Source organism: Gadus macrocephalus, chromosome 12 (assembly GCF_031168955.1).
Source record: "Gadus macrocephalus chromosome 12, ASM3116895v1".
Lineage (NCBI taxonomy): Eukaryota > Metazoa > Chordata > Actinopteri > Gadiformes > Gadidae > Gadus > Gadus macrocephalus.
The window spans coordinates 22,279,293-22,306,413 of record NC_082393.1 but is presented as its reverse complement, the minus strand read 5'-3'; the positions used below and the strand labels follow the sequence as shown (position 1 = coordinate 22,306,413).

The following is a 27,121-nucleotide window of genomic DNA, read 5'->3' as shown; positions in this document are numbered from 1 at the left end:
ACCACCAGAGGCACTATTTGCCCAGATATGATCTAAGATAGAAAAGCAGAGAGTAGAATGTACCGTCCTCAGATCTCATGTTGTAAGTCTTTGTGGGGCGTTTTGCAGCGTCGCGCCTAGCCCCAGGAATGACTTCTCGGTTTAACACTATTGACAAATCGAGACTGTTTCACTGAAACTCCGCAGAGGAGAACTGATCAGTTTGACAACCGCTGGAATTATTTCATTTCAAGTACATTTGCGCTCGAAACGTTAACATTTAGTTGCGCCCTATACTTTGTCTTTAATTCCACCGAGTCAGTATTGTCTTGTGTGAGCAATCGGGATTCAACTTCAGCGCAACCGGAGACATTTTGTTATTTTTGAAAATCAGACTTTCTCTCTGACGGTCTGCAGCCTGTTTTTGATTGAGATTGTTACGACTGGTGGCAAGTGGAGTGAAATACGCTGTCAAGTAGACCAGAGCAACGATATAGCGGGCAAAAGCTTACCAAGCACTGTGTATACCGTGCATCGGTACACAATAATAACACGGCGTACCACAAGTACGTTCCGGGGGCAGAAAGCGTACAACGGTGATGAATCATTTGCCGTGGCAGCTTTTGAACATTTAGCATAGCTAGCTTCGTTGTGACACCGTGGGTTGTGGTGTTCTCGCTCATTTTTGCGGCGAACAGATCGTTGGGATACACGCAGCACCGCGCATAGCGAACGGTTTAGAAGAGTCGTCCTCCAGACCCGCAAAGCGTCCTGCATTCGCGTTCCGTCGTCTGCGAAGTGTACCGCCGTGTTTTCAGGGGACGAACCGCTAGCCACCGTTAGCTTGCCTTCCTGCTATCGCTGGTCAACCCGTGTGTGTCTCTGCTCGGGCTAGCTTGCATCAGCTAGCTGTGGACAAAGGACCAACAAGGCAAGGCAAAAGCAATAGCAGAGCCAGCTTTTTTTAATATCTTTAAACATTCATCATATCAAGGAACGGAAAACAAACAAGGGATTGACATGATGTTTCCACAATCCAGACATTCAGTAAGTGCGATTCTTTGTTTTTATATTTGTTCCTATTTTTGAACACTTGCTGTAAGCTAAAAGTAATGTATTCAGGTTGTACAGACTTGTGCGTGGAAGTTATTTTGTGCTATTTTTTCAAATTGTGATATGACCCGTTGTGGTATTTGTCTGGTATTCGCGATTTTTATGGAACAAAAGAGGCATACTCGATAGTGTCAGGTATTTGGTGCTGGTAATTTCTGCGGATGGTACTTGATAATGGGACATTGAGACATGGTGGTAAATCTGTACGTCTAAATTTGATCTGCACTCGTAAAACCCTATATGTGGAAAAGTTGAATAGGTACGAGTACAACAAAATTGAGTGTTAATTAAACGTTTTCACCAAATGACACGTCCTTTTGTTTGTTTGTAAAATGTAATTACCAGTTCGTGTTATTGCTGTTCTGTCATTCGTGATTGCCAGATGCTGCAATCTTATTGTTTTATTTAAACCGTTTTTTTTTTTGTTTTTTTTTACATTCATTGAGCACATTCTTGTTCCAAAATCTCAAGTTTCCATGGTAACAGAAACTGAGTTATTTGCATGCGTTGATGTGGAGCAGGACCCTTCAGCCAATTGGTCAACATTTAAGTCCGGTGACTGACATAATGGTGTTACTTGTCAGAATACGTTTAACAGAGGTCGTGGTGGAAACATTTAAAAGCCACAAATTGCTTCAGACTGGCAGCAATACGACCTTATTCCATCAACCAACCAACGTACAGCGTTTCCTACTACATACCGATTGTACCCCTACACCATATTGAAGGCTAAGCAGGCATGTGCACTGGCAGGTGAACACAATAAAGATGAATGTGGCGTTGCCAGGGTCTGTCTCTTCTACCTTCTCCCTAGCAACGACTTGACTTGTTCCTTTGTCACTGGAAGGGGCAAGAGTTGTTTGCCGAGGCTAGAGCCTGAATGTCTAATGTGACATGAATGCTTTGCCCTTTGGCTGTCAGTCAGCGTACCAAGCAGACTCACTGCGCTGCAGAGAGGCAGCCAACGTGTGTCCTCGCACTACCAAACAGAATGTGAAGAGTTTAGCACCTCTGCTGATTACGAAACCTAGTGGAAGGCATTATTTATAAACAGTCGATGCTGGAGTCCTGAAAAACAGGATGGTATGGTTGCTAACCAAAAAATTGGTTAGCAACCATTATTACTAAATTTGTCTTGTATCAGGGCAATGGATATGACTTAAAATGTTGTCTTTGTAAAAGTATCTCTAGTGTACGAATGTCATTTGCTCGCAAAATACCCTTGTGTGGTGAGAGGTTATGTAATCCCTAATACTGAAATGGCAGTGGGAGTCAAATAGTAAACCGACTAAACGCTAACCATTGAGCCATTGCGAGCTTGAAAAGGTGTATCCGATAATGGTACTATAGAAGAACAGTTCATTTTAGAAATATGAATTCAAATGGTTGTGCTTTATTAGCCCCAAGCATGGCCCAACCGCGTTGGACATGATTCCATATGCACGGCAACCCTCCCCGTGTACTCTTTATTGGATGTGATTAATCCTAGTGAATAGGATGGTGGGACTGCTTGGGGCGTGTAGAAGAGGGTAGGACGAACGTTGGGGAGCACCGCTCACTAGCCTCAGCAATTTTGTGCAGTTAGCATTTTATTTTTGTGATACGGCACGTTTTCATGCAGGATATTGGGCGGGAGGTGATCAGGAAGGTGGGAGGGATCAGGAAGGGTTGTATCTTGAGCGTTCATGCTTTGATTTATGAGAATAGGAAGGTGCCCCGATGGTATCAATATAATGAGTGTTTGCGTGTTGATTCCCTCTGCTAGGATCAAAACCAGTTCATGAGGAGATTTTTTGTTCGTCCTCAAAGGGTTCAAATGTGCATCCTAATTGGTGACCCACCCCCGCGGCAAATGTTTTTTTCTGCTTGTGAATTTCAGTTAAGTGCTGAGTTATATCCCACATGCAGGTAGCCCTGTATGTAACCGTTGAATAAGGATTTATGATGACTGCTAGTAAATTTGCCTATCCAGTACATACCCAGGGAATGTTAAATCACAGCACCTCAATACACTGGATAAATGTTTCCGGCATCTTCATTTGGCTGGTCCCTTGTGGGCCCGGTGCCACCAGTCACCTTGTCCCCCTTGTGATTAATGGCAGTACGCTGCATTTCCATTCGTCTTCTGGTGAATCTACATCATTTGAGCTATATTGGTTTCCCATTCTCCATTTCCCATTGCATGCATGCAATCCCACTTCTGGGCAAAGGGTTTCTACAGTGCAGCCCCGGCTAAAGCAGTCATGTCGTTTTCCAGTGTAGGAACTGGCTAATGTTCAGTCACCTTTCCCTGGCCAAGGTGAGCGAAACTCTGCCCCTCAACTCCGGCCTTCCTATCTCCTAGGAGTTTTATTTTTTTCTCCGTTCTTAATCCAATTGAGTGCCCTTATGCAGCCTGATTGGAGTATTAAGACCCAACACACGGGATTAAAAACGGGGATTACGGGTTTAGCGCGACGTGTTGCCAGAGCCAAGGCACCGGCAGCTTGTTCAACCTTAAAGCATAAGCAGTCGGTTGGTTCAGGCTTTACCTAATGCGTCCCCCACCTCCCAATCCCCCTATACTGACCCTCCTTACCCCCGCAATTCCCTCTTCAACTCCGGCTCCTTAACGGCAGCTGCTGCCGCCGTGGCAGGCCCCCGTGGATGGGGAATATATGTGACAGCCTTATAGATGGAGGTCTCCTAGATAAGAAGCTGGAGGCTACCGTGCGGCATCTGCACCACGCAAGATGGATCTCAAGCTGACTGGATTGCCATCAAATCATGGACATAAAATTGATAAATGGTTTTGGGTGGGTGTGATTGTGTGCTGTGTGAGGTTGTGTTGAACTCGCAAAGGCGGTTGGCCAGTGTCACCGCGGCGCTAATAAGAATATTTTATTTAGCAAAGATCTCAAACGGAGGTTAACCGATCTTGGGGTTGACTGGTGACGACGACGACAGCCTTGTTAGACAGTTGTCCCACTTGGAAACAATAAGTACCGATACCAAAATACTTAAGTGCATTTTAAACACAACACTGCACTGATAACGGCCAAAGGGAGTGACTTTCGGACCAACCGGGTTTAGACCATTTTTTTCCTCTCTTATCGGTTTCCTGTTGTTTTAGCCTAATGCAGCGTCAACAAAGTCGTTGGCAGGTATCTGGAGCAGCAAAAAAAATCCAAAAGGTGTAGCACCAAAAGCTTGCATGGAGCACAGGCTCAAAAAACATGGAGCTGCACATCTCCCCCCACCCCAGGCCCCAGGGCAGGCCTGGACTCCAATGAAGGCCACAGGTTGCGGACACACACAAACCCCCCCCCCCCCCCCCTCCTCCTCATTCTTGTCTCCTTTTATAATGCGTTTCCTCCCCGATTTGATGTAGTGGTGGGATGGTCAGGGGCTGCACCAGCATTATTAAGCCCACTTGAATTAACAGAACAGCCCCCAGCCGTCCCTCTAAAGCCTTCTGGTGGGGGGGCGGTAATCCCCATGGTCCCCTCTCGCCCATTACACACACACACACGCACGCACGCACGCGCGCGCGCGTACGTGTGTATGCACAAAAGCAGACAAGCACAGTCGGGAATGAATCTTGCATACAAAGGTGTGTTTGTGCATGTGCACATACACTCGCATGTCCACTCTTTTCTGTCCCGAGTACCCTTCACCTTGTAGTAATGAACACACACACACACACACACACACACACACACACACACACACACGGTGTATGCCTTTACTGGCCTCAAGGGTCTTATCTGCTCTTTGTATCTAGGGTAACAAATTGAATATGGAACTTGACACACACAGACCAGCAGATGTCTAGGTCATTAAGGGCAGGCCAACTAATTAGCATAACAAACAGAACCTCCCCCCCCCCCACACACACACACACACGCAGCAGGGGGCCTGCTATTGAGGGGCCTGTCTGGGGCCACAGGTCACAGGTGATATTGATTTATTTTTTTTGGCCACTGGATAATTGCCTAAGTCCGGGGAACTTGTTCAATCTCTGTACGCTCGACCACATGATGCAAAGGCATACACAGTCAGGCCCTGCTCAAAATCTATTTGGAGGTTTAGCTCCTGAGCATAACTTCCTTCAGCTTGCTGAAATATCGAGATGGGGTAGCGTGCAATCGTTTTTAATCTGTAGGAGACATAGCTACACTGGTCTGTATCTGTTTGTTTACTTATTGGCAACTTATTGCCAGACTTCCGGACCACCTCATTTCAGCTGCTTGGATTTCGCACCTTCTGCCTTGTTTGTTTGGGGTAACTTTTTGCCCCAAGGGTGGTTGTGTTATCTCCCCATGTAAGAGTATTTCATAAGTAGTACATGGGTTTAAACACATGCAGCACACTATTTTGTGCTCGCTACAAATACCTATCATGGCTGGCTATAATTAATACGAGGATAGTTCATAAATAAGCCCAAAGGCATCTTCCTCCATATGTTACACAGAATAACAGAATATGATAATTATGTTGCTCGTAGAGATGAATAATCATGTCTAATTATTCTTTTAAAACCTGTAATGCATCTAGTTTGTGAACAGAATTGACCCTCTAAGGTCAGTAGCTCTCGGGTATTGTCCACTGCAGGTGATGTGACTGGCGGATTAACTGGCTGGTTAACTGAAATATCAAGTAAACAAAACACCAACATTTTTATGACTTCACATGTGCAAGTAGCTGGACGGTGATAATTGCAACAAAATCTTTTTGCATCACTTGGTGTGGGACTTGTTTCTCGTAGCGTAACATGAAAAAACATGTTTATTCTTTATCTAAAAAAAAAAAAAAAAGAGGTAAATGTCGGATTGTGAATCCTTTGGGCTTTGCTGACAACTTCATGGACACTGTCGAGGGAGCGCCGCAATAGTAACCATAGTAACGCCACACATGCGCACGCAGCAGGGCTCTGATGAGAGACCCGAGGGGTATCCAGCAGGATCTGGCTTTGAATTTTCCTGAAAAAATGAAAGGGATTATTGTCTTTGAAGAAGAGTTGAGAAAAAATATTTTAAAAATAAATGTCCTTGCAAGAGGGAATAGCAGGTGTGTCGTGCTTACAACTGAGAGAAAACTCCAAAGGTCCGTTTAAAAAAAAAATGCAGATGCAGGACTCAAGACCTTTTTGGCGTCCTTTGTGGTCGCTCCTGGTTGCTTTATTTATAATTTCTGGACACTTTATGGATGGTAAGGCTCCTGTAAGACTCGCTTGTAAAAGTGATGATCGTCGTCACTATGCCGTCAATAAAGAGAGATGAGTTTTTTTTAAACCTAACCCAGGAGGCACACAGTCAGTCAATTGCCCTTGGCTGCTGCCTTCACTGCGATACGTGTCAAAATCAGCAGACAGAACTTGGTATAAAGAAAAACAGATGTCACCCCGGCTCCGCACTTAGCTTGTAAGTTGTCTGTGTGTGTCTGCAGTATTTATGCATAATTCTTGAATGTTGACGTGCTGGAGGAATGTAGCGTTGGCTTTTCGGGTTACAAATTCATGTGCGTTGCTGCTTTGTTTGTGTGGGATGGCCTTTTGTTGTCTGTCTCCATACATTATTTCTTTCATATGTGTGCGTGTGTGTGTGTGTTGTCATGAAAAGAAAGTGTGTGTGTGTGTGTGTGTGTGTGTGTGGGAGGGAGGGTGCTTGCAGGAGGGGCAGTGGGTGTGTGAAGTGGTGCTGCAACATCAGTATTCAGCACGAACTGTGAGGAGGTGTGTGGGAGGGAGAGAGCGGAGGGGGGTAGGAGGAGGGGGGGCCCTACCCCAGAGCGGGGCGCTGGGATGGAACAAAGCGGCTCGGCAGGGGGCCGTTTGATTGGCCCGGGCCCAGCCCTGGCTTCCCTAGGCCTGCCAGAGCCGGGGGCTCTGCACCGGGTCAGACAAGAGAATTAGCTGCTCTGTCTGCCTGCCGGAGAGCATCTACCAGCGTGGACGGACTGGAACAACACGAGGCCTCATCCCCAGTCAAAGCCTGTTCAAATACCGACAGGATTGGCAGCAAGGCTATCTTAAGCTGTACCGGGCCTTGGAACCGGGAACCTTTTTGTCTTGTGGAAGATCCGCTATGGGACCGAGCGATTCAGACAGAATGTCTCTTTCACGGTGTGACACTGTTCCCATTGTCCAACATGAAACGTGTTTCGTTTTTTTTTCTTATTGGACTTCAAGGGCCATTGAAAAAAAAAAAAAAAAACATGCATAGTAAAACGCTGCTCTACTTTTTAATACAGTTGGCAATATTAACTGGCATTTAGGGCATGGCTGGCATAATTCTACACTTTTCTAGCCCAAAGACTTCTCCCCCGCTCACAATTAGTGTCTATCAAATGAAGCGAGGGACTTTTGTTGTTGAAAAGCCTGTTAAGAAACAAGTCGAACAATGAGCCCGAGATGTCTTGTTGCTTTAGTCAACGGAAGCCATCCTCATCATTAATTCGACCAGCCTATTTTGAAGGAAGTAAACACACCTTTGCCCCCAATCTGCCACGCTGCTGTTAAAACAAAGGCTGTTTATTGTACCTTGTAAAGCAATTGGAGTTGCAATTGATATATTTAGCAAAGAGGCTAGATGTCGATCTGTCTTTTTAAACCTTAAGTTAATATTGGCTGACAAGCGGGAATCTAAGAAAAATAACCCTAATTCCTTTGTAGCTTGCTATTGTCTTAATAACTGTTCCGCATTTGCATCTGTACCAAACTAGGGATAGCCAACGATAGCCAGCCTCATTGCTTTGCCAACCCACTTCTGGTGCTAAACCATAGTTCACCCAGATGAACAGCCTAGTTGGCTGGTGTTGAAGCACTTTGACTAGCACTGCTCCCTTGTGTATTAGCCACTTTGCTCAAACTAAAAAAGCATTGGTTGATTTGTTTTGGAAACATTTGAGAGTGGAATGCACATTCATTCGTCATCTCTTCGGCCAGTACACGTTTAGTTTAGACATTGGTGGACGGAACTGCGGAATAGATTAGGAGTGCTTGTTTTTTTTTTTTAAGCCTCGTGATCTTCCTATTTCAAACAATATCAACAATGCAAATTCTTTCTGAGTTCTGAACGGTGACCTCCGCAATTATTTGTGTCCTCGCCATATTGTAATTATATCTCGCTATAATCTCAGACTCTACCTAACCCCTTCGATCTCCCTCTACTAATGACGGTTAATAATGCTGATGCTCACCATAACGTTGGCATGCAATGGCCTGCATGTGTGCGGCTTACACTACCCCCAACCGCCCTCCCTTTTACACTGGAAACCTCAGCTGACCAAACGGGCGCCGTTGGTTCCCCGAGGGTGACTTGGTGGTGTTTGCCACATGCTGACGTGCTTAGCCTTCTGCTCTCATTGTCCACTTATTTGTTTCTGAACTCTTGGAGTAATCTTCTCTCCCCCCCCACCCCCCCTGCCTAACCCCTGCCCGTCCCTACCCCGTCTGCCCTGCCTCTAGGACCACTGTAAGTAATAACCTTGGTTTTTACCACCAACCATCAATCATCCACACAAGCGTACTGGGTGTAATCTCACCGCTCCCTTCAGCCGAACTGGCTTTAATCTCAGCCCTGCTCTCCAAACACACAACCCTGTCCTCCTCACCACTTTCCCCACGCTTGACAAATTGCCCATTTCCCTCGGCTTTGCAGTCTCTGCACACTTTTCCCCCCTCTCGTATGTGTGTGTGTGTGTGTGTGTGTGTGTGTGTGCTAATGTGTGCATGTCCTTCAAGGCGCCATACCTGCCCCTCACCTTGTGTCAGCAATGTTTGTGTACACGCAGCAAAGCATGTATAGCAACTGTGTGTGTGTGTGTGTTTCCTGACTGCCACGCTTGGACAGCCATGTGCTTTGGACTGAGATGGTTCTGCAAAGCAGGGGCCAAGCCTATGTTTGCTAGGGCAGTTCTTTCGAAGTGATAAAAGCAGAGTAATCCCCTTTAAAGCGTCTTAACGAGGTCAAATTTGCGTGTGTGTTTGCGTGCGTGTGTGTGCTGAGGCAGAGGATAACGCTCTTGAAAACGGGGGTAAGCCTTGCCTTGGTCCACGAGCGATAATAATCAAAATCAAATTCCTGGCCCAAACAGGATTAGGCTCTCCCAATGCTCTATCTAAAGCCCCTGTCCAGGGCAGCTGAAGACACAATCCTATTCCTTAGCACAATCCTTAGCCCCCTCTAACACATACACACAAGTATGCTCAGACGCTAACCTGGCTAGGCTAGGTTAGCCGGAGCTAGGCTTGGCGGATGGCCAGCGATCCTGGTCGTTCTCGGATCACTGGGCGCGTATGCTGCCAATAGGCGGGGAACGCACGATAATCCAGGATATGTAGATCAAATAGTTTGACTGGGGCGATTCCTGAACGATGATTTAAGATGTTATTTAATGCTTGTAATTTAAGGAGGAGGATTAATTGAACTGTAATTCTGACCAGCTAAATGTCATGTGGAATGTAGACTTAAGTTAATACCTACATTTGATGAGTTAAACTTTACTTCTTATACGCAAGTAGGGCAGGGGATCCACTTGGATAGACACCACCAGACTTGTGTGTGTGTGTGTGTGTGTGTGTGTGTGGGGGGGTCTTTGTCATTGAGGATACTATCGAGGGGCCACTTCCTGTCCTGTCATTGGTCCCCTTGTGTAGAAAGACTAAATTAGTCGACTGCAGTGTTCTGGTGCAACCCCCTTTCTGCACAGCCTGCCCTTTATAACCAGACTGCTTAGACACCCCGAAACAGGGCTTTTGGTCGTGGCATATTGGATGAGAAATGGCAGCTTCTGCAGTTTGCTGCCGCGTGGCCAATGGCCAGACGAGCTAGTGCTGAGACCCGTCCCTACTGTGAGGCTGCGCAGATTTCATGCATTAATTTAAAAAGCGACAATGAGATAACATCAAGTCATTAGTGAGCGATTACAAGGCGTAGCCGTCCTCCATCACCACACACACACACACACACACACACACACACACACACACACACACACACACACACACACACACACACACACACACACACACACACACACACACACACACACACACACACACACACACACACACACACACACACACACACACACACAGAGAGAGCGCGCGCCTCTACTCCTGAGATGCATGCAGCTAATGTATGCCTCTGGAAATACAATCCCCCCGCTGTAACCCCCCTAAGGCTTGACTTACATGAGGATGACATTTTCTTCAGTTTGACTGTGAATATACAAAGCAACACCCACGCACATAATCCCCCCCCCCCACCCTCCTTTGTCAACTGGTCTAGCGCAGGGTGGGCTTTGTAATCCTTATTTAAGATGGACATTATCGTTAAGAGTATATTTCACATGGATTGGATCAGATGAGAAAGGCAGGGGGGGGATGTGTGTGTGTGTTGGTGGTGGTGGGGGGCATATTCCTCAGAGAGAGGCCGTGGGGGTGGGGAGAAGGATTGTAGGGGTGGGGCAGCAATTTCCTGAAACGATGAATCCCATTTATTCGCTGAAGACTGTCTCAATTGCCCCACTAGTGCACAAAGCTTTTTAATGCTTTAATTACATCTCAAAGGAGCAGGGCAGAATCAAATTAGAGATTGTCCGACGTTGTGTGTGTGTGTGTGTGGGTGTGGGTCTGGGTCTGTGTGTTTGTGCACGACTCGCAAATATTATTTTGGGGTGTGCGTTTGTAACATGCAAATTGTGTGTGGGTGGCTGCATGTTATGATTCATCGAAGTGTTCCTCCGGCAGCCAAGCATCATATAGAGGCTTATCACTGCCTACACACACGCACACAAATGCATATTCCACTTCTTACACACATTTCACACGCAGACCCACACATTCATACACGCCTTACCTCTGACACAAATACATTTACACTCTCGCGGCGTTCAGCCGCCTTGTTTTGTCACAGCAGATGGTATGTGTCACCGTATTACAACGATATTTCATTAACATTATGGGCATCCATCTGTTGTGGACTCTCTGGCCCCCATGGAGCCCAGAGTGAGAGGAGGAGAGAATTACCACAGTATTCTCAACAGAGATGGAAGAACTACTGCAGTCTTCACCAGGCCGTCGACGCAAGTATTGTCAGCGAAGAGGCAGCGAATATGGCCTTCACGCCGCAAACTCAGTAAATGAGCTAATCTCTCTTTACATGCATGGTGTGTTCTATACCAGCAGGAAGCATGTGCCAGGGATACAGTCTGTAATTCTGTTGAAACGCACGGCTATGCTTTGTTGTTCCTGCTGCCTCGACGGCTACCCACTGTTACACCGGCTCCAAAACAACCCTCTGCTGCGAGCTAACCTCCGCCAACGCCAGCAAATTAACAGCAACCAACCGCCAAATGGGTTTTAACCAGGCCAGTAAATGATTCTACCGCCATAGCATTTGGCGTGGTTATAGACGATATTCGGCAGAATCGTGGCACGCATTTGACAGTGAAACGGCTGATGTTTAGGGTGAGCAACCCTGTTCTCACAACTCTTGGTTGTTTGGTGGGTGCCAGAATCACTTGAATGTTTACACCTTTCTCCCCCAGGCGGAGTTGTGCTTTCCTTCTGGATCTGTGGTTTAGTCTCTGAGCCCTGGTGTGCTACTATGTTGATCTCCTTGCAAAATTCAGTATTTTTTTTTTATTCCTTGCTGCTTCTCACCGTGCACCAAGTTCTCATCTGGCAAGAGAGAGTGTTTTGTATTTCAGACGTTTGCGTGCAGTGATGCACAGGTCGGAAATCACATCCATGACCCCTCCTTACCTTCGTGCCAGTGCATGGGTCCACCTGCAGGCAATAGCCTACGACGTGCAGCGAAAAAATGGTTTATCCGGTTATCCCGTTTCCGAGACGTGGGTGGCGAAATCATCCACACGGTTTGGATATTTGATGGGAACCATTTCCCCCTTCACTGTTTACATTTCACTCAACGTTTACCCTGGCCTTCTCACATCAGCTCTGCTCTGCTTTAGACAATGCACAGCTTTGTTCTCCGTTTCCCACCGTTGCATTCACGCCTCGACAACACAAAGCACATTGTCCAGCCTGTATTATCAAGACCCCTGTTTGTTTTTTTAACTGATTGAATACAATGAATTGGTTTTCTTTGTCATCATTTCTGAACGATTTGTTTTGTCGCTTCCCTGATAGTCTCTCTGGCTCGACAAGTCTACTTGTTTTATGCACAGAACTGCAGATCAATGTTGGGACAGTGACGCCTGGGATAAGCTAAGTTTTAAGAGGCATGCACATCTCTACTCTGCTCCAGGGGTCAGTTTACCCACAAACACCTGTGTGTCACTTACGAGAAGCTACCCGAAGCGCGCTTCAACCTTTAGCACTATGTTTTGACTCAAACCAGCCGGGCTACGGGCCGGACTCCGGCTGTTTCGGTGGCCATGGCGGACTTGAGATAGCCTGGTGGAAAAGGTCACATCGCTCAGCGGTCTCTGTGTGTCCTGAGAGACTCACTGGTGGTTTGTGTGAATGAAGGCCTTTTTTGGGGGGGTTTTGAAAGGGCAAAGTTTGAAGTCGCTGCAATCGGTACACCATGTAGTGAGTGGGGTTATAAGTAGCACCTGGTTACCTGTCGGCAGGAGTATGAAATAAGAATGAAGGATACCACTGAATGAAGCTGTGTTTTGCAATGAAAAATTGAAACATGATCTATGCATATTTATCTTTTCTGGGTTCTGACATTGCCAATGGAAATACAAAAAACCCGCCAATTCTATTACTTTATGTGAATATTATGCCAATTTGCTATTCCTATCAAAGGACCAAAATATTTGCTGCTCCCTGTGGTCAACTGTCTTACTGCTACCTGCCCTTCCCGGCTGGTTATTTCTTAATAATGAATCATACTCGTGATGTAAGGGTATCGTTCCCACACTGTGTCCACCAGCATTTGGATTTTGCAAATCGCATCAAAGGAGATGGATAAAGACCCAACAAGCACTTCTCCCCCCCCCCCCCCCCCCCCCCCACCATCCAGATTTCACCTTTGGCCACCCCCACTGCCTACTAGCATCCTCCCTTGCTGTGCCAGTGTCTCTTCTGTGAAAGAGAGGCTGTTTGCTGTTCTAAAATGAGGCTGAACATTACAGTGGAGGGGAGAGCAAAGGCACGGGTCATTCCCAACAGCGTGGAGGCTAGCTTCCCATAAGTACCGCAATCAGTTTTTCTGTGTGCCTTTTTTTACACTCGCACAGTCAAAGTGGGGAAAATGTCGATTTTTCCCACCTGACCCATTATGCAGCCTGCTGAGAAATAATGAGATTTTGTCCCCTTTTTCCAGGGAGAAAGGGGGTTTTTGAGGCTTGCTGTGCACAACCAGGCCATCTAGCAGTGCTGCTTTGGGAATACAATGTGGACTGAATGACAATAAGGGCTAACGGCAGCAGTCTGCAACTAACTGCAAGCAGGAGTCTGCGTTATAGCCTGCAATACGGGTACCAGAGACACCAGGCATGCACCCGTATAGACTTTTAAGTGCTCCAACAACATGTCATCTGTAATTTAGGAGCGGTTCCTCCGAAATGTCCTGCAGAACCGGGAGTGTTTACATGTGCAGTATGGCCGGCCCTGTGGGGAATCCCTCCCTCTAACCTTCGTAGTCCGGGTGCCACCATGCTTGCTACCCCCTCCCGCTGAATATGTCGTGCGCCAGTAGAGATACGGTTGACTCGGAATCAAAAGAGTGAGTTTTCACCCCGCTTCCTCTTCTGCTCTTCGTTTTTTTGTTGTTGTGTTCTATTGTTCACGCTGCGCACATCACCATACCAAAGCACCAGGAACACTCATCCTTGTACCTGACAGAGAAACGCGGCTGCGGTGGTTGCGTTTGTTGCTGGCCTCCTGTACCCGCCGGGTTGAAAAAAAATGGTTTGATTTCATGGTCGTGTTTCTAATTATTTATTCCTGCTCTCTTTCTCTCCCAACCTCTCCTGCTCCCATTTTTTTTTCTTCTTCTGCTTTCTTTCTCCTCTCTCTTTCCCTTCCTCCTCATATTGCCTTGGCAGGCTTCATCACAGCAGCTGAAGTTCACAACCTCAGACTCCTGTGACAGGATCAAGGATGAGTTCCAGTTCCTCCAAGCACAGTACCACAGGTAACGCACACTTGCACACGCATACACGAGCACAGAAGTAAAGCCGTAGGGATGCCAGTTGGCCAAGTGCAGCAGCTAATGTAGCGGGGAGCGTAACTCCAGGCGGTGTCGCTTTATGAATTTCTTAATCAACGCCTTGTTTTCCTGCTAGCTAGCAATGCTTAAGATGGCTGGCTCCTTCATCCAGCACATCACGGGCGGTAGTGTGGAACGTACACAAATTGACCGGAATACATTTTTTGGGGCACTGCACTATCACAGTGAGTGTTTTCGCACGTAAGACGTATGACGTTGGCTAACGCAGGGAAAAGGTCTTCTGATTTGAAGCGACTTGAGCTGACCATGCCTGGCGAGAAGGTGAATTAAGCTGTCACTTTCCCCCTACGTTGACCTCAGAGTAAAGATCCTCTATTGATCACCTGGATGGATTTCTGCCTACTTCTTCAAACCACTTAAAAACTGAGGACAAACACTTTGTCATGTTCAAGTCGTGTCGAAAGTATGGATCGTTACAATACGTATTGATTCAGCAAGAATGACTGGAAGAGGGGCTCTTTCCCTTAATTTAGCCCAATGACAAAGCAAAGTCACAAAAATGTCTTCTCTGACTAAAAACCTAAATTACTTAATGTGTGGGTTTGAAACACGGTTGTTCAAATCAATGTTGATGTCTTCCAATTTAAGAAAACAATCTGAAAAACGAATTGATTTAATTAAAATAGATTGATTGCTGTTTCCAGCAGTGATTTACACACACTTGCGTCTATCTGATTACTAAGGATTATTAATGCAGTTTTGATTGATTGCTCCGAGGTTCAAGGTTGTTTCTACTCCAAACATCTCCCAGTGCTCTGCCAGCCTTTTGTTCAAAAGGCTCATATTTTGTAACGGTTATCCTTATGAACTACTTAGCTAGGCCTACTTCTTGAAAGATGCATATTGAATATCTAAAAACCTTATCTCCTACCTGACATGCTCTTTGTGTGTGTTGAATTAAACCTTGTCTGGGCTTTCCATTGGAGTAAAACAGTTCTGATATCCTAAACGGTAAAAGAGGTTTTTTTTTTTATAAAGCTCATAAAATAATTTGGGTCGCACATAAATTGACAGGGTCGGTCGGAAACCGGAACCAAACAAAATTTAGGCCCCAGCATGAGATCCTGTCTCTGGGAGAGAGTGGACCCCTTTTTGAAGCAGCTTTTCCCGTGGAGCATAGCTCAGCGAAACCTGTGCCCCGTCAGAACCCTGAACGCCGGTTCTGCCGGATCCAAAGGCTCATATGTGACGGATAAGGGCAGATGAGAGCCCAGGCGAATTCCCATTCCCTTAGCTTCATCGCTCTGTGTTTCCGGATGGTTCTCTGGCCGCCTAAACCCACTGTTCGCCTTTATTTCCTTCCATGCCTTTGTTATTTTTTTCCTTCCCATTGCGGCAAACACCAACGTTCAACCCCCCTTCAGATAGCCAACGCTTGGTTTGAAAGAATACAGTGTGTGTGTGTGTGTGTGTGTGTGTGTGTGTGTGTGTGTGTGTGTGTGTGTGTGTGTGTGTGTGTGTGTGTGTGTGTGTGGGGGGTGTGGAAGGGAGGCCTAGGGAACCACAGACAGGGCTTTGTAGTGCCGTGCTGCTGTGCAGTGCTTGTCTGCCGCCGAAGCCTTTAAAAGGCAAATGTACCGCAGGCGTTCCCCCGAGTATAGTAGCGAGCATTGTAGCTGTCTTCCTCCGCCCCCCCCCACCACCACCACCACCACCACTCCCCTACACCTCCGCCCCCAATCTTCCCATCCACTCTGCCTCATCCCCCCCCCCACCCCCTTTTTTTTTTTCGTTCACATACATAAATAGATCAGGGAATACATAAATCAAAATAAAGATGACAGCAGGAGCGATTTAGAGACGGAAGGAGCAGCAATAAAACTCCATCAAAGTATCGTTTGAGAGCGGCAGCCAGGGCCCCGGGGCGGCTGAGCACCAATCAGAGGAGGCGCAGAGCCAATCCCAGGTAGGCTGGCAGCGGGGAGACCCGTCGTCATGACAACCCGCCGCACAGCCCATGCATGTACATGGGTGGGTGGAGGGGGGGAGGGGGGGGGGGGGGGGGGTTGAATATATTTATTTTGGGGTAGGGCTAGGAGGCAAGGGGGAGGGCTGCGTTTGGTTTAAGTTGGGGTTTTGCACGCACGCGCGCACACACACACGGAATAGGAAGTAAAATAAAGCGGTGAATCCCTGAGGGCCTGTTGTTGAGGTGAATAGTGATGAGTTGGTTACCGTGTGGGGCCTGCTCACCTGGCAGAACACGGGTCCATCTACAGCCCCCCCGCGTTCACCAGACTGATAAAAAAAAATGGGGAAACAACGGGTGGAATCACAATCACCCCCTTTTGCCCCCCCCCCCCCCGAACACATGCTCGACTGTAGCACAGTCTACGCGTTTCATCCCTCACACACAATGTTTGACGCACAGTCCGAGCCCTCCGTCGGAGAACCGAGCATAGCCGGTAATGCTGGGCTAATAATTAAGCGCAGGGGGGGAGGGCAGGGTGTGCTTGTTATTCAGTGGTCCACCAAACCTGCAAAACAGAAATGACATCGTTTTTGTGAACCGCTTGCATAGAAATCCCATTTCCCCCAAAGAGCCACAAGCTGCTTTTAGATTTGATAGCTTATTAAAATCACAGCATGCATAATAATCGTATTAAATAGGATTTGGTGAAACTCGGTACAACATCGTAAAAAGGAACCAAAGAATGGCCCTATGATCCAGTGACCCGACTCGCCTCCACACTCGGAGCGCCCTGAACCATTAGAGCTGTGTTTATAGCTGTAGAGCTTGGGCCGAGGTTGTGCCGTGGGACTATTATCTCTACCTCACTCATTATAGTAACACCAGCTAATGCCGTTTTGGTTGTGGAAACGGAGGCTGTTTTCAATCCCAACTCGTCGTATATCGTCTCTTGTCTAGGACCCTCGGCGTCACTGTATAACTACATTAAACATGTAGTTATACTGCGAGCGTTGGGGGTTCAAACCCAGACCATCCTCACCAGACCATCCTTATCTTATACCACCGAGGTAAGTTAGAATAGCCAACGTGTCCCTGTATAACTACATTAAACATAAGCACGGCATAGCAGTAAATGTTTACCGACCTCTTTGATAGCCGACATGTTTCAACACAAAGTAGCCATAGTGTTGGTTGACACCAGCATGCATTTAAAGTCTAATACATCAAATGTTCACGTCGGTTGTTGCTTTGACGCCTTGTTTATTCGGGAGAGTCACCCTGTCGCGGGTGTGGCTGTCAGTGAATCCCCAAGCCAGACATGTCTTAAAAAAATATTAAATAACAGATAAGACGGGCTCGATGTCAAAGCTGAATTGAAATAAACAGCCAGCACACATGAGTAAGTCTGCTAATGTAGGCCATCGCGTTGCTCCCCGCGTTTTAAACACATAAGCGACAGAGACTCAGCCGATGCGTCCTCTAATCTAGCCGTCAGCACCCCCCCCCCCCCCCCCCCCCCTAGCCCCCGCCTCTGCTCAACATCCAAGCCATCAGCCACCTCTCACACATCCAGCTCTACCCGTTCACCATGCTTTTGTATCTGTCTCCATCTGTGTAACCCTTCCCCCCCCCCCCCCCCCCCCACTTTCCCCTATCCTAGCACCCCCCGCAGCTTCTGATCATGCTCTAGGTTGAAGCCACCTGTAGCCGAGCGCCTCGCTCAGGCGTGCGACCGAGGCTGTGGTTCTTATTTGTTCTTTGACGGGCACGTCGACGTGTCAGATCCTCATTCTTCCCTTTCTTTTTTTTCTTTTTTTCTTTTTTTGGGGGTCTGTCAGCCCGAGTGACATTGGCACTGACATAATTACAGCTAATGGCTGTCGCGGAAACCGTGGCGCCTGCTAGCTCTGCAGCGAGGCTCGCTCTATATTTAGACAAGCCGTTTATACTTGGACGCCATTTGCCCTGGTTTAGTGGCACGTTTCGCGGTGGCTTTCTATGCCAGCGTCGGATGAGCCAAGCACAAGGCTTGAGTTTCCTAGTATTTGGCCTTGGTTGGGTAACAGCGTTGTGGGGAAGAAGACACGTTGGCTATTCTAACTTACCTCGGTGGTATAAGATAACGAGGCAGGGGTGAGGATGGTCTGGGTTTGAACCCCCAACGCTCGCAGTCTACCTGTCGGCGTCCCTGAGCAAGATGCCCAACACCTGCTTGCTAACTAATGACCCTTGTCAACAAAAGAGGGGTGACCGTTAGAATGGCATTCGGAGTGCGTCAGACTTGTTTCAAAGTAAATGGTAATGTGTGTTATGAGATTTCAGTTGCTCGCACTCCACAGATCCAAATATGCGTGTTGTTTTCTAATGTTAATTATTGAATTCAGGTTGTTCAGGTTGCCCAATGCCCATCAAAGCTTACTATCTTACCATACAAACCGTCATCCCATGCAATGCTGGAGACGAAGGTCCCTCTGTTTGTGCCCCCTAAAAATATCATTCTGAATGACTGTCTCCTCCTGTGTCCCTTTCTCTCTCTCTGTCTCTCTCTTCCCGTCTCTCTCCTTCTTTTAGTTTAAAGCTGGAGTGTGACAAGCTGGCCAGTGAAAAGTCAGAGATGCAGCGCCACTACATCATGGTGAGTAAATGCTTGTGCGTGTGCATCAAAGATCCTCTGTCGCGTCGCGAAATTACCTCTATGCTCACCCGAGGAGGAAGGAACATAGTCAAATGTTATGTAAACGACTTATTTTCAGTTTAGCTGATACCTCCAAGGCAACAGAAACGCTTTAGTGTGCATGTTTTTCGCCTCAAAGAAACAATTTGTTCCCCACACTTGTCTTCCATCTTTTCAAGGCTTCCTTTTGTGTGTTCCTTTCTTCATATTTTATTGTTCTCTCCGTGAATCCCCCCTCTCATCTAGTTTTTCTTTCATTTCTGAAGTCGCTGTTTCTCTGTGTTCCCCTCCCACCCATCTCTATGTGTTTCCTCTCTTTGTCTTTTTCCGTTTTTCTTTCTCTCTTCTGTCTCTTTGGCTCTCTCTGCACACGCATACTGACGCACACACACAGGCGCACACACGCATGCTCCACCTTGGGGCTAATCTCATTGTTGCTAAGCCGTGGCTGTGTATCCGTCTGATATTCTGCCTCTAATTGATCCTCAGACTGGCTTTAATCTCATCTAATCTGAGCCACCGCACTGCTCTTCCTCTATCAGCTAGCCAGCAGGCACACATACACACGCGCACACACACACACACACACGAACACACGCACACATTGTCCCTTGCACACTAACAGAACTGTGCACACATTTTCACAGTAGTCACACACCTCATCAGCCAGTCACCACACACATATACACCCACCCCCCTTCCCCCTGAAAATACACACACAGAGACCCACACAGGCATGCAAACAAAACACACAGGCACACACTGTCACTTTCAAACACATACTCCATCAGTTAGGCAGCTGTGTGTGTGTGTGTGTGTGTGTGTGTGTGTGTGTGTGTGTGTGTGTGCGTGTGCGTGCGTGCGCGCGCGCGCGTGCGTGCGTGCGTGCGTGCGTGCGTGCGTGCGTGTGTGTGTGTGTGTGTGTGTGTGTGTGTGCGCGCGCGCGCCTGTGTGCTTCTCTCCGTCTCCCCCCACCAACGGCTGGGCCCACACGGCAACTCCCTAAAGTAATTACAGTGCAGGCGAAATGGAGGTGCTGCCATCAGACATGGAAGCAGGGCAACCCGATAGGCTATTAGAGGAGGGAGGGGGGAGGGGTCAGCCTGGCTGGAGGGGGGAGGAGGAGGAGGAGGAGGAGGAGGGTGGGAGGGTTGGTGGGAAGATGGAGGGAGGGATGTGGAGCAGGGAGGGGGAGAAATGTGGAACGGATAGGGACTCGGTGGAGATGAAGAGAGACATCGATGTGTGGGGGAGAGATACATGGAGGATGAGGAGAGAGAGAGAGAGCTAAATGTGGAGTAGAATGGGAGAAATATGGAAGAGAGTGTAGTGTAGGCAGGCGTGCATCGAACGAAAGAAGTGTGTATTGTAGGCATGCGTTGAACAGAAGAGGTGTGTGTGTGTGTGTGTCTTGTTTGTTTACCAGTGACAGTCGGTGCCCCTGCAGACAGAGTGGGTGATTAAAAGCCTTGATGCCTAGAGGGTGGCCCTCTCATTAACACTGAGCACCAAACACACACCTCTCTTTCTCTCTCCCTCCCCCTGCTTTGTCTAATCCTCCCCCAACACCGTTTCCTTTCCCATGCATTTGTGTGTTTCGGTGTGTGCGTGTGACACAAACGGTCTTGATAACAAGCTAGAGCCCAATACAGGGAAAACATTAAACTGCCACTGTTCGATAACCTGACTGACTTCCTCTTCTTCCCCTGTGTCTCTTGTCTCCCCTCTGCAGTACTATGAGATGTCCTATGGATTGAACATTGAGATGCACAAACAGGTGAGTTCCCAATCCTTACCTTAGGCTGTCAGCCATGAGCATAAACCACATTTAAACCCCCTTGCCTTGATGTATTGGACAGCTGCTCTGCTTCTCCACGCGCCCCCACTCACCACAACCAAGCATGAATCACTGGAAACGTACTTATTTTGAACCTTTTATTTTATGTGTGGCTGTTGCATATATATATATATTTTATTTTTTTGCTCCCTTGATCAAGAGATCTAGATTATCTTGAAACAGGTGTGTGTGTGTGTGTGTGTGTGTGTTAGTATTGTCCTTGCCTATAATAAAAACTACCCTTTAAAAATAGCTGTGACTAGCGGCCGCAGACATGCTGGCTGCCGCGCACTTGTTTTCCCAGGTGCACACCTGCGCCTGCGTTGATTGGCAGGTGTGGGACTGGCAGATATAATCTCCCAGCGCCTCCTGAGTGTTCTTCCAGGGCGTGCTGGGAGGATTTAAATGGTGTCGCTGGGGAGAGAGAGAGAGGGAGAGAGAGAGAGAGAGAGAGCCAGAGAAAGACTGCGAGAGGGGGAGAGGGAAGGCGTGGGGGGGGCGGGTTAAATGCAGACAATGGGAGGCTAGTGCTATCTCCCTTCCTGCCCCTCCGTGTATACATGATCAGTGTCCTCCGTTGCCCCGGAACCTGAAACAAAAAGGCACTGGAGCACCCTGCTTGTGTCGAATTTTTCTGAAGTCAGTTTCGGTTAACGAGGGCAAGGTTGGCTGTATTTGTAGACTCTCTTGCCATTTAAACATTTCAAGATTAAGAGTCACGACGACTATTTCCCCCGCCCCCGTATCCGCAGTAGCGCATGTCAACTGTCATAACACTCAAGTTAGCTCCGGTATGCTAATCGTCATCGCCAGCCCCGAATCTGAAGTCGAGTCACAGCCGCCACGTCGGGATCCAGCCCGGAACGCTGACATGGAAAATGTATTGGAGGCTTTCAGCATGGCCAGGCCGTCTCCCAGGGAGAAGGGGAGGGTTGACAGGGTGGTGTCCATAGATCACTTTCTATGGCTGGGGCTGCGGGAGTAATTTATGCCCAGGCTGTGGGAGGAAGGGAGCAATGGGCCTCAGAAGGGCTAGCCCTTATCTTTGACCTCGTCTGGCACTTCTCCTGGAAACCCACACGCACACGCACGCATGAACATACACACAGCCGACACACCACACCACACACGCACTACATAGACACACACACTCACACGGCATCGTATGATTGACGGTACTTGGTGACAGCCATACGAGAGAGCCAGGAACCATGACAAATGGACACACAGACACGCACACGGAAAGGCGAAGGGTCTGGAAACGGTTTACAGCAAGAGCTTGTGTGTATCCGCCCCCACAACTGATTCACAGCCGCAGCCCGCTCAATACAGGCACTGTAACATACACACATCTTGCAGCACAAACCCACTCGCACAAAAACACACAAGACACGCTTACAAAGTCAAGGAAAAGAAAACGTGTGTGGATGCACACACACACACACACACACACACACACACACACACACACACACACACACACACACACACACACACACACACACACACACACACACACCGAGACAGACCAACACACACGCCCGGCTGTACACAGCCTCATGAGTACAATTCATCATTCCCCACTCGCCACTCTGACAGTGATAAAATATTTAGCGTGTGTGTGTGTGCACGCCTTTCTTCCATACCATGCTAATAGTCCCGGTATGTGTGTGTATGCAGGCACACGTGCACGTGCCCGCGCCGCTTTGTGTTGTGCGAGTGGGCGAGGGGAGTGTTGGTTCCATTAAAAGAGTGCAGATTGAAGGGGATGTGTGGAAGCGAGAGTCGGGGAGCATTCAAGTCCAGGCCTATTGTGTCGCTCCTCCCGCTCTTCCCATCTCTCATGCCTCAGATTTCCACATTCCTTCTTTCTATCCATCGATTTCTCTCGCTCTCACACATTCAGGGCGCTCCTTGATCAATCTGCCTCTCAACACAGAAGAAAATACATCTTGTACTCCTTCTTTGTGCCAGTCTTTCTCTCGTTCCCTCTTTCTCTGTTGTTGTCGCTCTTGTTCCCTCTTTCTCTCTCGTTCCCTTTCTCTCTCTCAATCTCTCTCGGTCCCTCTTTCTCTTGCTCTCGTTCCCTCTTTCTCTCTCCCTTGTTGTTGCTCTCGTTCCATCTCTCTATCTCTTGTTCCTTCTTTTCTCTCTCGTTGTCTTCTCGTTCGTTCTCTCTCTTGTTGTATCTCTCCTTCCCTCTTTCTCTCTTTCTCTCGTTCCCCCTTCCTCTCTTTCTTTCTCTCATTGTTTTTCTCGTTCTCTCTCTCTCTATCTCTCTCTCTCTTTCTCTCTCTCTCTTTCTCTTTCTCTCGCTCTCTCGTTCTTACTCGTGTGTGTTCTTCCAATCTCATGGTTTGACTTGTTTTCCTGCGTTGCAAGGAGTGGCAGTTGTTCTGCCTGGGCCATGGATCGAAGAGAGAGGATGTGTTGAACAAACCATGGGCTGTTGCTTTGTCTGCTTTGTCTGGGCTGTTTTCGTGCATGTGCTCGTGTGTGTGGGTGGGTTTGCGCGTGTGTGTGTGTGTGTGTGTGTGTGTGTGTGTTTGTGTGTGCGCATGCCATGTGTGTTTCCTTTCTTTGCCTGTAGCTACTGCAGCATGCTCTGCTCTCCTCAGCAGACCTGAACACACCACTGGGCGCCCCTCCCCGCCCGATACTCCATCCCTCGCCCTGGCCAAATGTTTTTAGATTTCATGTTATCATTGTATTCTGGTGTGTGTTTGTGTGCGTGCGCGTGGGTGCGTGCGTGTGTGTGTGTGTGAGCAACGCATATCCGTGAGTGGATTTGTATGGAACGAGCCGACGGTTACAGTATAGGAATAGATGAAAAAGACCAACTCGGGGAGTGATAATACCAGAGAAGAGTGAGCGAGTGAGGCAGCGCGGGGGTGAGAGAGGGCTGGTGAAAAAAATAAAAAGCAGAGGAGCAGCGATAGTTAGCTCTCATTGTGTCCCGCCGAGGCGCCTGGGAGCCGACAGAGATGTCAGAGAGCGTGTGTGTAATGATGAGCAGATAGGCCGAGCAGTGGCGGGCGGGGAGGCGTGCTCTGCATGCCTAATGACTATTAGGAGTCTCTCCCTTTCTCTCTCTCTCTCTCCCTACCCCCCCCTCCCTCCCTCCCCCCCCTCGCCTCCAACGCACCACGGATTAGACTCTAACACAATTACAGCTGCTTTGCATATCTCAAACGGATTGGATGATTACGGCCAAATGTGATAATAGACCTGCGCATGAGACGCGGGGAATGCACAAAAGTGTGTGTGTGTGTGTGTGTGTGTGTGTGTGTGTGTGTGTGTGTGTGTGTGTGTGTGTGTGTGTGTGTGTGTGTGTGTGTGTGTGTGTGTGTGTGTGTGTGTGTGTGTGTGTGTGTGTGTGTGTAACCTTGAGAGCGACAAAATTGCGTGTACGTGGGTGTGTGCCCTGTGTCTAGGACATTTGGCATAATGAGAGCTGCATGAAATAAAAATAGATGAATAGAGATTTCCTGTGTGTTTTTGAATGCATTCTCGCCATCAGTACAGAGCGCCTCAATAACAAACGGAGCTGTGTATTTTCCAAACCTTCCGTGCCCCCGTTCCTAACCCCAACCCTGGGAGATGGTGAATAACTCCAGGGGGGATAAGGGAGTGTGGTTTATGTTAAGCTAAATGAGACTTAACGTTTCACATGTGCTTATTCCCAGTGTATCTTAGTCTAACCTCTGTTAATCTCTCTCTCGCTCCACGCTCTCTCTCTCTCCATCCTCATGCTTTTATCTCTCTCTGTCTCTGTCTCTGTCTCTGTCTCTCTGTCTCTCTGTCTCTCTGTCTCTCTGTCTCTCTGTCTCTCTGTCTCTCTGTCTCTGTCTCTGTCTCTCTGTCTCTCTGTCTCTCTCTCTGTCTCTCTCTCTGTCTCTCTCTCTGTCTCTCTCCTCAGGCTGAGATAGTGAAGCGGTTGAACGGGATCTGCGCCCAAGTCCTCCCCTACCTGTCCCAGGAGGTACACAAACACACGCGCCCACACGTGCACAGATACACACCCCCGCGCGCACGCACACACACAACCCTAACCCCATGACCCCCTGCCTTATTCTTCACATCCTGGAATGAGATCACCCTCATTTCCGCCTCATTACCTCTCTACCTCTCTGACCTCTCAGCCCCGCCCCCCCCCAACCAACCAACCCCCCCCTCTCTCTTCATCCCTTCCTCCATCACTCCCCTCTCTCCTCTTCACCCCCCTCCCTTTTAATTTGGCCTCTCACCCCGTGCTTCCTGCCCCCTTCTCCTCCACCAATCTGTTCTCCTCTCTCTCCCCCTGTGCCCCGCTCCTCCTCACGGTGTGTGTGTGTGTGTGTGTGTGTGTGTGTGTGTGTGTGTGTGTGTGTGTGTGTGTGTGTGTGTGTGTGTGTGTGTGTGTGTGTGTGTGTGTGTGTGTGTGTGTGTGTGTGTGTGTGTGTGTGTGTGTGGATGGCTGTATGATCCAGATAAGCTACGCTTTTATCTGCCTAGCAGTGGGGAAGGGTTGACCTCCACCCATTTAAGCCCACCGATCGACCGACCGTGTGTGTGTGTTCTCTCTCTCTCTCTCTCTCTCCTCCCCCCTCACACACACCTCACCGTATCTGCATGTTTCAGCGCGTGTGCAACTGAATGAAAAGCTCAGTCCCAACAAAAGGCGTTGTTGGGGGACAATTGATATTGATCTAACCCCCCCCACCTCTCTCTCCCTCCCCCTGCCTTGTCTCCGTCTCTCGACCATTGTCTGTCTGTCACCCCCCCCCCATCCAACCCCAGCACCAGCAGCAGGTCCTAGGGGCCATAGAGAGGGCCAAGCAGGTCACCCCCCCAGAGATGAACTCCATCATCAGGGTAAGATGTTGCGCCCCTCTGCCCCCCCACACCTCTCGCCAGCCAACTGCAACACTCCGTCATTGTCACCCCCTTTTTATTTGATAGCCTATTGGCTGTTATCGATCAATGGTTTATCGCCTTTAAAACGCTGGGACGTGCCGCGCAGGTGTAGTCAAATAGTCGTGCCGCGGTAATTTGTACGGCCCTTGATCACAGTCGTATGTCTCCAAGGGCTGCGCCGGCCCGTCCCTTTACCCAGCGGAATATGACACTTCATCCTCAGCCAGGCTGGAAAACACTCAACATAGAAATTGGTACAAGCTATTGTTTGCCAAATTGGCACAAATACAATAATTTTGGCTGTGAACTAGTTGGCAGTTATTCATTAGACAACTAAAACCAGCTGGCTCGCCCGTTGTTACCAGTGTTATGTAGCTAGCTACGGCAGATAGCTAGCTAAACTCGCTCCATTGCTATTGGTCTCGTTTTAGCGAGCATATTTACTTTATCATTTTGCTATGGATTTAGTAGTGGCTTAGCTCAGCTCCTCCATCATTTTATTAAAGGTCTAGTGCAGGGTTGCCTCGGCCCTCCATCAATTACAAGAGGTCCAATGGTAGCGGTAGCCTAGCCACTCCATCACCGTGATGCATGCTTTGCAAAGACGCCTTCCCCTTTGTCTCATCGCATGGGGCTTTACATTGAGAAGATGAATGTGGACCAGACTAGTTTGTGCAATGGAGGGGGCGTTTTTTTTGTCCCTACCATTTGCATTCTTTTTTTATTTTCACTTGCCTGCTTGATTTAGAACGTGCTTGTTTGAAATTCAACACACGTTTTTATCGTCTAACATGCGGTTCGAACGGTGTTGCTTGTCTTATGGTCGCTGAGCTCGGAGCTCCGCTTGACACACTCATTTACTGTTTTAAATTCATGCTTAACGAATATGAAAGTGCTTGTTCTTACAGTAACCCATTTAGCATTTTAGCAGTGATTCATTTTTGGTCCATTTACCCCGCTGTGGCTAAGCTGCCGGAGCCCGATGGGGCTCATATTAAAAACAGTGTGTAATGTACAGTAGTTTTACACATTGGAGCCTTTGAATACTTTGTATCGGCTCACACTGTAATTCGTCCGTGTATGGTGCTGTGTTGAGTGCCAACGGGATGGGTTTGGGCTACTGTGTGCTCTGACTGTGCTTCCCCTGTTCTCTCTCTCTCTCTCTCTCTCTTTCTCTCTGTCCCTCTGTCTCTCGCCCGGCCCCTCCGCTCTGCTCGCTGGTCTTCCCGTGCAGCAGCAGCTCCAGGCTCACCAGCTGTCCCAGCTCCAGGGGCTGGCCCTGCCCATGACTCCCCTGCCTCTGGGCCTGAGCCAGCCGGCCCTGCCCGCCGTCACCACCTCGTCCGGCCTCTTCTCCCTCTCCTCCATCCTGGCCTCCCAGGCCCAGCTGGCCAAGGAGGAGAAGGCCTCCCGCGACGGGGCCGACAGCCACCGCGACGACGACGGGGACAAGTCCGATTAGAGACCGCCATCACCCCTCGCTCCTCCCTCCCTCCCTCCCTCCCTCTATCCCCACC

The 27,121-nt window shown here is 48.4% G+C and overlaps 1 protein-coding gene across 3 annotated transcripts; it reads left to right on the top strand.

Moving 5' to 3' along the window:
* Positions 1–53: 53 nt before the first annotated feature.
* tle5 (TLE family member 5, transcriptional modulator) lies at positions 54–27,121 on the top strand. Of its 3 annotated transcripts, none has more exons than XM_060067486.1 (7): positions 54–1,026; positions 14,116–14,189; positions 18,769–18,832; positions 20,604–20,648; positions 24,628–24,690; positions 25,488–25,562; positions 26,839–27,121. In XM_060067486.1, the coding sequence occupies exons 1-7, from the start codon at positions 1,000–1,002 to the stop codon at positions 27,064–27,066; spliced, it is 576 nt and encodes a 191-aa protein (XP_059923469.1). In that variant the 5' UTR covers positions 54–999; the 3' UTR covers positions 27,067–27,121. The 3 variants fall into 3 exon arrangements, with proteins under 3 accessions (XP_059923469.1, XP_059923467.1, XP_059923468.1); XM_060067484.1 differs by having other exon boundaries at positions 56–1,026; positions 14,101–14,189; XM_060067485.1 differs by having other exon boundaries at positions 57–1,026; positions 14,101–14,189; positions 26,842–27,119.

What these genes read in the sequence shown, in the direction of transcription:
- tle5 (XM_060067484.1), top strand. Translation starts at nt 1,000, where the DNA reads ATGATGTTTCCACAATCCAGACATTCA. An exon ending in CTCCAAGCACAGTACCACAG is followed by an intron (nt 14,190 to 18,768) that starts GTAACGCACACT and finishes TCCTTCTTTTAG; the next exon opens with TTTAAAGCTGGAGTGTGACA. An exon ending in AGATGAACTCCATCATCAGG is followed by an intron (nt 25,563 to 26,838) that starts GTAAGATGTTGC and finishes CTTCCCGTGCAG; the next exon opens with CAGCAGCTCCAGGCTCACCA.